At 44.0% G+C, this 11645-nt stretch overlaps 1 protein-coding gene across 3 annotated transcripts; it reads right to left on the bottom strand.

The window, feature by feature from the left end:
- Window positions 1–374: 374 nt before the first annotated feature.
- ARL14EP (ARF like GTPase 14 effector protein) lies at window positions 375–6727 on the bottom strand. Of its 3 annotated transcripts, none has more exons than XM_077179521.1 (4): window positions 6593–6727; window positions 3886–4395; window positions 2889–3016; window positions 375–1875 (listed from the first exon to the last, which is right to left on the bottom strand). In XM_077179521.1, the coding sequence occupies exons 2-4, from the start codon at window positions 4312–4314 to the stop codon at window positions 1647–1649; spliced, it is 786 nt and encodes a 261-aa protein (XP_077035636.1). In that variant the 5' UTR covers window positions 4315–4395; window positions 6593–6727; the 3' UTR covers window positions 375–1646. The 3 variants fall into 3 exon arrangements, with proteins under 3 accessions (XP_077035636.1, XP_054490435.1, XP_077035637.1); XM_054634460.2 differs by having other exon boundaries at window positions 3892–4395; XM_077179522.1 differs by lacking the exon at window positions 6593–6727 and adding an exon at window positions 6250–6566.
- Window positions 6728–11645: the final 4918 nt, after the last annotated feature.

Genomic DNA, 11645 nt, shown 5'->3' with positions numbered 1-11645 from the left:
CAACTGTAAAATGAGAGGCTGAATGTACTAACTTTGCACAGACTTCATGGAGGTGCAGAAATGCAGTTCTGATCATGAGATGCTCTAGGCACCTTAAGTAGTTAATTAGGTAAGTAGTGAATCCAAAATCTGGCTGTGGACCTGAAGGGGTTACACTCATCACACACATGGAAGCCTGTTAAGTTTATTAACAGTGGGTACTGCCAACTCTGGTCTAATTAAAAAAAATAATAAATGTATGTAAATGACACAACCCAACCTCTTTTCCCTTCTCACTCTCCTGGAAGTTACCTGTTTGTATTTTCACCTGCCTGAAAAGATTGCTTAAGAGATGAAACAATGAGAGACATCCACTGCAACAGCTGCCAATGCTCTGACCAAAAAAACAGTCTGATTTATTTTTAGAACAGATTTAATAAAAATGTAGCATCTCAGTGCTTATACTCCAGCAGGACCAGCATAACTCAAAGCATAACTTTGGATTTTGGCAAGGCAACATTCAGGATGCTTACCAGAACAGAGAAAGAACTGCTGAGCACATTGCAAGATTTTACAACTTTACCAAGTAAGTCTGCAAGAACTTAACAGTATTATTGAAAAAATGCAACCCAGCAAACCAAATCACCAAAGGATAGGAAATTTATACAAAACACAACAAAAATACAAAGAATAAAAATGTTACTAAGACTTAATTTACAAAATCTTTTCAATAAACCTTCTTATAGTGTAATAGTTTAATATTACGAGGACAGAGAATGTATCAACTAAAGATCCTTTCCATTCATCTGTGTTCTTTTGGTAACAGTCTAGATAATCTTGGTTTGGAAAGAGACACTCAAACTCATTTCAACTGCCTATAAACTTTAAAAATCAGTAAAAAGACAGAAAAACAGGGAGAGGGCTGTTGAAGTACTGGTTCAGTCCAATTACAGACTGGTAACAGAGCAAAATTGTTTTAATTTTGTTCTACAGAAATCAACAAAGTAAGAAGTAATACTTTAACACAGTGCCTTGACAGGTTAATTTCAATATTTTAATATGAATTAATATTCTTATAAATTCATAAGGATAACTTGACCTCAAATCCCAGTAACTGGGATGAGACCTGACCACCTAAATGCTTTTGACTCCTTTTTAAGTGAACAGGTTTGGATTTACCAGATGTAGCTTCAATACTCTATAGAAAATACAGTATTCACTATTAATACTAGAAAGAGAGCTCTATTAATACTGCATGTAAATTCATTGAGAACTTTGACATAAAACAGATTAAAACTGTTTTTAATTCAGATCCTGGATTTGAGAAGGAGAAATGAGGGATACACAGAAGATGGTACATTCTACAGAGCAATGTATGAAAGAATAGCGAGTGGCTCAGGACAGATCACATTAGAATTGAGCACCTTGTAGTTGAATACAGCTGTTCAGTGAGATCCTACCTGCATGAGTAAGGAGCCTGACTGCAGTGCAAACACAGCAGCATGGTTATGTCCCTAACCACACTGAAACGACTGTGAAAGTGAGCGCATTCATCCCGTGGGTCCTGACCAGTCCCAAGAGATGACAGTAAACCAAACCCTGCATGTGCTGTGTTTACCCAGAGCATGGCCCATCCCCTCAGGATGGAGCAATGGCCAGGATGGCCCCTAGCCCACGTGCTTGTTCCTGATGATCTCGCCCCCCTCGATCTCGATCTGCTCGTAGAGCCACTTGCGGTCGCAGCGGCACTCGGTGCCGCACTTGTTGGAGCCGCACTTGGGGCAGGCGTAGAAGCAGCCCAGGCAATCCTCGTCCAGGCAGTCACACAGGTCCATCCCGCTGTACAGCAGCAGCCCCTGGCTGTCATACACCTTGCTCTTGGCTGGAATCACTTGCCTGTGCAATCAAAAACAAACAGGTTTTTTTTCTGTGTTAAAATCCCCTTATTGTTTTGATGCTAAGTTGCTGAGATTTTTTAGGCTGGAAGGAAAAAAGGAACTTCCCGGAAAGAAGTTTTTCTTTTGTCTTTTGCATGTGTTTTTTCACAGAGCTGTGTACAGCCTTCTAGTGGCTAAAAGCTTTGCTTCACTTTTGTGAATGCTTCCCATGCAAAACCAGGACAGGAGGGGAGTTTGCTTTCTTCAGGTGCTCACTTTAACACTGTCAATCTCAAAGATACCCTACTGTGTTTGGTAATGTTTGTCAGTCCTAATTGTATCATCTCCAAAAAATTGTATCTCCATTCTGTGCCCAAAATAAGCAGGAGAAACAGAGGGAGAGGGAAGGATGTGTAGTTGGTGAGCAGCACATTTAGTGTCTGTTTCTGTCTGGTACATTTACACTTAATGTGATACAACACACTAATGTGATTATTTCTTGTATATTTTGACAAATGGAATTTTTTTTTCTATTTTTCGATTTTTTTTTTAATCAGTCGCATTAGAAGGTTGTAACTTGTTATCCAGTATTATCCAATTTGGATGTTAACTTTGTTTTTCAAAAGGAAGGTAAGGTCCTAACTTGCACGCTTTTGTTTACCCAGTGTAACTACTGAGTTTACAGAAAGATGATGACCAATATTTTAAGTGTAGCCTACTTGATCTTGCTGTATTCAAATTTATCTTATTATCAGAATTTTAGTTTATGTATGTATTAATAGCTACATCTATGGTCTGCGTAGTATTGTGCCTCACAAACACCTTTTTGTGTTTGCCTGGAATATGAACTGTAAGCTAACATTTTATCTTCTCTTTTATTTCTCTCAGGAATGAGAGGGATCTTCAACATCCCTAAAACCAAGAACCCAATCCATACACACACAAACATCCACTTAGCTAATGTAACAGGCTGACCATCAAGGCTATTTTATTTTCAAATGAAAGTTCATGTAAATAGAGCTAACAAATTACCTGTCTGAATTAAACACTGAGATTTTTGTTTGCCTTCTTTTTTCCCTTTTACTGGTCTCTGGAGTGAATTCAGTCTGTCGTCCTGGGTTAGCAAACTGGAGAGACTTTAAAGCCTTGGCTGTACGCCCCTAAAGGAAGAGAAAATGTCACTTCATTAGAAATACAAATCTTAAGAAAATATCTAGTCAAGGATATTGTAATAACTCAGATGAATTCTTGACCTATGATTCTATGATCTCCCAGGAGGAACAACTTAAAATCTTTATGCTGGAGAACTATACCTGCCTCTGACCCCAGCAACACAAGCTCTGTAGTGGCAGTTTTAATCAACGCTGTCAAATCATCCTCCTCATCGCACTGACACATAATTGAAAAATACAGCAGGGGAAGGAACAGCTCCTAGGGTGCAACTCCTCTTTGCTCAGGGTGCAGATTCCCTGTGCACAGCCTGAACACTGCAGCCAGCAAGGCACCAGCCACATTCCCAGCTCAGCACCTGGAGAAGTGTCCTCCCACACCCGTTCATCAGTGTCCCTGACCAAATGCCACGGCCTTCACAGCCCAGACACCACAACAGCAGTACACTTAATGCACCTCAATGCAGGCTCATTTCATAATGAGCTGCAGCAGAAAATGCCTTCTTTTCCTTTTTAACTGAAGAGACACCTTTAGAAGCAACTCTTGCAGTGCTCAGTTTCAAGCACAGGAGTTTGTTGTTTGCAAGGCTTGAATAACAGCTTAAAATACCAGCAGCAGTCTGGCATTCACATGAATTTATAAGTAGACAAAATTTTTCAAAACTTAGAGGCCGTATTATTTAATTAGAGAAGAAGATTTTAAGGTTCTCCAAACAAAGGTTTAAATACAGCAAACCCCTGTACATCTAAAAGACTACATCCTTTCTTATTTTTAGGTGAGAAAAATTCAATTGATGTGGTAGTTCTATGAAGTGTAATAGCTTGCAGAGTTCAGAGGGGATGGGAAAACTGATCCATACACATACATCTGGATCCAGCCTTCTCCTCTGTCGCTCCTCAGGTTCCACATCCACCCTTCCATTGATGATCTGCATACACTTGGGACAAAGCTTCCAACCAGGAACAAACTGCCTTCCAAACTTGGCGCTCAGGAAGGCCGCGTCGTCCAAGTCAATCGCTCGCAAGTTTTTCTTGGACAGTTTCCTGTGGATGTTAAAGGGATCACAGCAGGATTTTTGTAAGTCTTCAAACCTCTCAATGTAAATTTTGGCGTGGTGGAAGCAGATTGTGTTGTTGTCTGACAGGGTTATCCCAGTCCTGAGCTGCAGCAGCAGGAGGTCAGATGAAGAGATATCTTGTTTGGTTTTCAAGCCGGTGTGACGGGTGTAATAGATCTTGTGGCACTCGCTGGTGGCCTGGAGCTGAACTCCAACTGAACAAGGATCCATCTTGCTTTATCAGAACAACTCAGCTCATTTATTTTGCCCAAAATAAATCTTTGAAGCCTTTGGGTTTCTGTGAAGATCACCCTAGAAAAAGCATTAAAATCAATCAGATTTGCAGTGCAAACTTTTCTCCATAAGCCTGACATACTGGATTTAAGTAATTTAAAAAACATGTAAAGAAAATATAGCCTTCTAGTCCAGATAAAACTAAAATTTATTCTGGAACTAAACCATTCATTTTATATTCCTTTCAGAGGCTTTTATTTTTTGGCTAAAGTAAGTATCTATTCAAAATGTTTAGTGGCATGACTGTCTCAAAAGCAATCTGGGAGCAATGTGGATGAATTGTTCACACAGATCTGGTCATTGGTTTTCCTGGGGACCCCCACTCTTGGGACAATCCCTGCTAGCCAAGATGCAGCTGCCCAAGGAAAGGGACTGCTGATGGCTACACAATTCATCTAAGTAGTTTTTAAAGGGGGGAAAAAGCTGCAGAAGGTGAGCTGGCTGGTGTCAGTCAGCAATTCCCATCCAGCAGCACTTTCCTGTATGTTCTTGCCACATGCATCAGGTGCAGGTAAACACCCTGGATCAACCTGAGCCTTTCCAAGAGCCAGGCTGGGCTGTGCACCAAGACTGGCAGTTCCAGATGTGTGCATTTCTGGGGTCATGTGTGCATTTTTGTGTGCAGCCCTCTGTTGAGCAGTTATTTCACAGTTAGACACTAACACCAAATTAAATTACCAGATGCCAGGTGAGCCACTACAGACTGATGTTGGAACCCTGGGTGCTGAGAATTTCAGACTTTCTGTGCTGGCAGGCACTGACCCCCAAGAGAACATTGCATTTGACCTGAGGCTGTGGAGAAGGCTTCCAAAATGGAATGACAGAACTGGAATTGTGGGTGTGGAGTTTGGATAGAAGTGTGTAATATCACAGGGTTGAAAATGTAGAGTTTAAGGTTTCAGAATATAGTAATATATATAAAACAAGATGGAGGCTTTAAGGTGGAGGCTGGTCCTTCTCCTTCACCTTCTTTTCCAGGGGTTTGGGTGGTTTTGTGTAATTGGATAATAAAGTCCACACTGTGGGCACGGGTGATCGGTTATTGGGTTAAAAGTAACAATAATTTAGGTCTCACACCCTGCTTGTTGCTAGCCCAGTGCTGGCCCTAACACACCAGAGCCTGAGCCCATCTTGCACTATTTTCCACCACAATGTAAAAACCAAACTTCTACCAAAAGAAAGGAATCACTTGCTCTCAAATTCTCCAAGAACCTTAATTACAATGAGTGTAGTTTAATTGGGATGCTCATGTTCATCTACACCCTGTTCTGCAAAGGCAAAACCCAGAAAAATGGAAAAGCAGTCTACTGGTTGTGTCTGGGAGAGAGTCAAATTTTTCACAGCAGCTGGTGTGTGAACGATTTTTTAATCTTTTTTTTTAAAGACCACCTATCAAACTTCACCATCTTAGTGAACCAGCTCTAATGACAATCTTTAATTATTAGCTGCACAAAGTTTGTGTTTCAAGCCAAGGTAACTGGAGCTGTTAACGACCAAAGTTCACTGCAGCCGAGTAACATCTGAGCAGCAATTCAGGCAATACCAACTTTAGTCAAAGAAGTTTGTTACATCCAGCCTGCTTCAAGTGCTAATGTGCATTTTAGACTGATTCCTGCTGTGGAAAGTGGGGTTCGTGAGTGTATGGCTGAAACACACCATGCCAATATACACGTGATAGTCTGAATTTTCAACAGTTGCACGTGGATTTTAAGTCAGGACTCTTGGAAGACGTTCTTATTGAGAAACCCAATTTGTCTTCTAAGGAATAAAACCCCAATCCAAATAATTATTACAACGTGTGGTATCTGTACTATGCTATGTGATATTCGCTATGTGATATTAAACTGCACAAAAGCACAACAAGTCTGTCACCTCGCTTTGCTCAAACGACAGCACTGCAGAGGGAAACGGGGAACTCATCCATTAATCCACAGCAATTCCTGGTGGAAGCTGCAGCGTTTCTCCTCCGCCTGGGAGGAGCACACGGCTGCTTTTGCTGTGAGTTCTCCTTGGCGGAAAGAGGAAACCGCTGCAAACCCCAACCCCCGGGGTTTGTGTGTGCGACGTAACCCAGCGCTCCCCGCACACCCGAGCTCCCTGAGGGGCGGCAGGCGAAGGAGGAGGCCGCCCCACGCCGGCCTGGCAACGTCCGGGGAAAGGTAGGGCCGGCCCTTCTGCTCTCTCCGGGCCGCCCCGCTCCCTGCCGTGCCGGTACCTGCCCGCTGTGTGTGTCCCGCCGTGTGGGCCCTGTCCCGCTCCGGCCGTTGGCTCCGTCCCTCCGCGCTGCCCGGCGGGTGGCGGCCATCAACGGCGCCTCGCCACAGAGCCCGGGGCGGCCGGAGCGGCGCTTCCGGCGGGCGGGCGGCCACAGCGACACCTGGCGGCGCGGAGGGGCAGCCCCGGCCTGAGGGGCCCCGTGATTCCCGGCGCTTCCCGGTGATTCCCGGTGTTTATTTCCCGGTGTTTATTTCCCGGTGTTTCCCGGGGCCGGTGCTGAGCGAACGCCACCGGTGCGGCCGGTGAGCGGAGGGCCGCGGCCCGCTGCAGGCTCTCCCGGGCTGCAGAGCGGCGGCGGGGCTGAGGGAGACCGGCACTGAGCGGGGCCGGGGCCGTGCCGGGGCTCGGGAGTTGCCTGTGCTGTCCCGGGAATGCCCCGTGCTGTCCCGGGTGTCACCTGTGCTATGCCGGGGTTCTCTATGCTATCCTGGGAATGCCCCGTGCTATCCCGGGAGTGCCCTGTGGTATCCAGGAGTGCCCTCTGCTGTCCTGGCAATGCCCTCTGCTGTCCCGGGAAGGCCCTGTGCTATCCCGGGAGTGCCTTCTGCTGTCCTGGCAATGCCCTGAGCTATTCCAGGATACCCCGTCCTATCCCGGCAATGCCCTCTGTTGTCTTGGGAATGCCCTGTGCTATCCCGGGAATGCCCTGTGCTATCTCGGGGAACGCCCTGTGCTATCCCGGGGAACCCTATGCTGTCCTGGGAATGCCCTGTGCTGTCCTGGGAATGCCCTGTGCTATCCCGGGGAACTCTATGCTGTCCTGGGAATGCCCTGTGCTGTCCCGGGAATGCCCTGTGCTATCCCGGGGAACCTTGTGCTGTCCCGGGAATGCCCTGTGCCATCCTGGGAATGCCCTGTGCTATCCTGGAGTGCCCTTTGCTGTCCTGGCAATGCCCTTTGCTGTCCCGGGAAGGCCCTGTGCTATCCCGGGAGTGCCTTCTGCTGTCCTGGCAATGCCCTGAGCTATTCCAGGATACCCTGTGCTATCCTGGCAATGCCCTCTGTTGTCTTGGGAATGCCCCGTGCTATCCCGGGAGTGCCCTGTGGTATCCAGGAGTGCCTTCTGCTGTCCTGGCAATGCCCTGAGCTATTCCAGGATACCCCGTGCTATTCCGGCAATGCCCTCTGTTGTCTTGGGAATGCTCTGTGCTATCCCGGGGAACTCCAGGCTGTCCTGGGAATGCCCTGTGCTATCCTGGGAATGCACTGTGCTGTCCCGGGATACCCTGTGTTGTCCTGGGAATGCCCTGTGCTATCCTGGGAATGCCCTGTGCTATCCAGGAGTGCCCTCTGCTGTCCCGGGATACCCTCTGCTGTCCCACCTGTGCTATCCCGGGATACCCTGTGCTTCCCCCAGGTCCCTCAGCCTCTCTTTCTCATGTCAGCCCAACCCCAAAGTCGGTTGTTACCAAAGCTGTTCTTTGTTTTAAACAAACAAACAAATAAATAAATAAAACCAACCCCCCTCAAATCTCTCTCTTCATTCAGGGGAAAAGATCCAACATGCAGTTTGGGTCACCAGAACGTCCCTCAAAAATCTGTCACTCTTTTTTTTTGCTCACCAGATTGTCCTTCAAAAGTCTGACACTCTTTTTTGGTCATCAGAACATCCCTCAAAAGTCTGGCACTCTTTTTTGGTCATCAGAACATCCCTCAAAAGTCTGTCACGATTTTTGGTCATCAGAACATCCCTCAAAAGTCTGTCACTGTTTTTTGGTCATCAGAACATCCCTCAAAAGTCTGACACTCTTTTTTGGTCATCAGAACATCCCTCAAAAGTCTGTCACGATTTTTGGTCACCAGAACATCCCTCAAAAGTCTGTCACTGTTTTTTGGTCGCCAGAACGTCCCTCAAAAGTTACTCTTTTTGGTTGGTTGGCTTTTTAAAATAAATTCTGCTGTGTGTTCAAGAGGTGCCTCGGTGGTGTGGTGGTTGTACAACCTGAAGGTCTCTTCCATCCTTCAGGACAAAAATGGATTTATCAGGGAGGAGATAGGAAAATTTGACCCGCCTTCATTTGGTCCACGTCTAAATAGTGACAGCACAGCCTGATTATTATTGGAGTTTTTTGTTTTTAGAACAAAGTTAGTTCTAGAGTTCAAAGAACAGACAGAACACAGTTGCCCTGGTAAGTGGCTTAAATTTAAAATGTTTCAAATTATGATGGTACTAGTGATATCTAAAATAAAGCCTCATATTACCTCTTAATGCCCACACAAAGGTTTTGTTGGTTTAACTAAATAATTGCTTTCCAACAGATCTCCAGTGGGTGTTAATAGTGAGGAACCTGATTCTTAGGGCAAATACAGAAAGGCGTGGCAAGAACCTAAAAAACAGAATTGTAGTGAGCCATAGGAACTGGTGTAAGCACCAGAACAGTGAATTCCATGGGGTTTCACAGCTGTGCTGACACTTGGTTCTAAAGAAATCATTTGGGACTGAGATGAGGCAGCAGTTTGGGTAATAGAAGCTCAGCTTTATTTACCCATAAATATTTGGGTACAGTGCTAGGTGCTCTCTTGAGACCTAGCAGTAGGTTTTTATCACTTTGGTATATTTTTGCTACGTTTTTATGTATTAGGAAATTAATTACTGAAGCCAGCTGGGCACATGGAGTAGAAACATCACAAAAGACCCAAAACAGCAAAGTGGTTTTTGTTTGGTTTTTTTTTCTTGTTTTAAGTCTATTATTTACAGTAGCCTTTGTCAGTACTAGGAAAGAGATTAGGGAGAGGGTATTTTCATCTAGAAATATGACACTGAAATTGCCTTTAGAATGCAAGACTCTAAATCAGGATACCTTTTTACCCAACCTTTTGAACAGTGTTGAAGAATTGGTAGGATTGTGGTCTGAAATAATTAAAAACCTGTGGAGAAATTATTTTATCCCTGCTTCAAGAGATACCCAGGGTTCTAAAGCATGGGAATGTGAAGCTTTAATATGTGAGAATAACATCATGTAGGTTGTGCCATTTGCTGTTTCTCCATCTGATCACTAAAGAAAACCATTGTAAATTCCATGTATTAAATCATGCCGTGAGTCAGCAGTGACAGAGAGACTGTGAAGTGCTATCATTCAAGAAAGCCTCAGTGAGGCTGCTTCTGCTGACTTGTGTGGCTTGGGATGAAATATGTGGAGTTAATGGAGGGGAATAATTCATGAGGGGAGATGTTTGAGCTACAGGTTGTGACATCAATTTGTATTACATAAATATAGGAAGGGCAGTGAGGTGTGTTCACTTTTTCACTGTTAGTGTCAATATGTGAGGCTGACTGCACGGGGCTGCTTCCAGGTTATTAACAAATCTGCCAGCCATGGATTTAGACTGGTGTTGGTTGATCACGTTAGCTGTCCTCTGTGTCAATGGAATGGTGCTTTAATGAGGCAGGGCTTTGGGATTTAAAGGATTCTCCATAAGGATGAAGGGGAACTGGAACTGGGTGTGGTAGAAATATTCTGATATTCTGGTGCTACTGGCACACAGTTTGTGGTGATTGGGAGTGGGGCTGCAGCTGAGCCTGATCCCTAATTGTCTCCCACCTGTGAAAAGCAGGTGAGCAATATTAAAGGTGAGGAGCCAGGGAGTGCCCAGGGTGCTGAGCAATCACACAGGTGCAGGGCATGAGGGGTATAAAAGGCTGAAGGACAGGAAGAGCAGGTATTTGTAACCTTCTGAGGTGGTTGGTGCTGTTCTGTAGGGGCTGAAATTCTCTGCACTTGGATGGTGGCGCTCTGTGGGTCCTGGCTGTCTCAGCTGTGGTAGGTGGGAATTTAAATTTGTTTCTCTGCCGGTACAGGTTGGCTCCATTTGCCATTTTCACTCATAAGGGTATCTGCAAAGTGTCAAAGCTCGTGCTGCAAAGGAATATGTATTGCAAGGTAAATTTTGATGGATTTTTGGTTGAGCAGTAGCACAAGTCCTACTCTCTGCAGTTTGTGTCTGCTCACTAAGTCAGTGATTTGTGTGTCCCTCTATTCCCTTCTGTGTAAAAACTGTACAAAGCAGTATTGACAAACATCATCACTTAAAAATTGCTGGTTTTCTATTGCCTTGATTTCCAGAGCTTAAAGCAGTGACAGATTTGTTGCTGTCTGCCAAAAGCTTTGTGATAGACTCAGAAGAAAGCCATGTGTAACTGTATTCAATGTAGTATAAACTCTAGGTAGTTCACTTCAAATTTCAAAGGTTATCAAGCAAAAATTTTTCATATCTGTCTGTCATTTGACCATTGTTCAGCATTATTTTAAGATCTTACACCTTATTTAAAAAACCTCCCAGGGATTCTGTTCACCTATATGATATCCAGTTAGTCTGGTCTAGAAATCAGCAGAATAGTGGAAAGTGTCAGATTTAATTTCTTTTTCAGTCTAAGCAAGTTGGAGGATGCTGTTAAATTGGTTTTTCATTAAAATGGAACAGGCTAAGATATTCCACTAGTATAGGATCATATCTCATCAAGTGGATTTTTTTTTTTAAACTTTAGTGTCAAATGGAAATAAAATGTCCATTTTATTTTATTTGGCATATTTGGGAAAAAACAACCTGAATGTAGTTGTGGTTATATATTTTTGCTAACAGCAGGGATCCTATTACTTTTCTTCAAGGCAAACATCTCTGTCCAGCTCCTACAAAATGTGCTGGAACACCAAGCAGGCATAGATGTTATCTGCTTTGAGTTTCTCTATGACTTTCTTATAAAATATCGTCATCTACTCTTTCAGAAACATGAAGTCAGAGATACAGAGAGCAATTGCTGCAGGGAAAAAGGCAGAAAAAAGATGATAGCTTTGGTAGGGACCATTTAGACATAAATGGAAAAAGGGAAATAAATAGCCTATGTGAGTTTTCCTTATAGATAATGCCAAGTGCTGTATTTTATCAAAAGTCATCAAGTAATGTCACAAATAGAGCTGTTTATTTCACACCAAATCTTTAAGTCATGGAAAGTCTGGGTAACACCATAAAACTCATTTAAAAAAATCTTTAAA

This window comes from Agelaius phoeniceus, chromosome 6 (genome assembly GCF_051311805.1).
Source record: "Agelaius phoeniceus isolate bAgePho1 chromosome 6, bAgePho1.hap1, whole genome shotgun sequence".
In the NCBI taxonomy this organism is placed as follows: Eukaryota; Metazoa; Chordata; class Aves; order Passeriformes; family Icteridae; genus Agelaius; species Agelaius phoeniceus.
The sequence above is the reverse complement of the archived record's forward strand: the minus strand, read 5'-3'. Positions and strand labels throughout refer to the sequence as shown.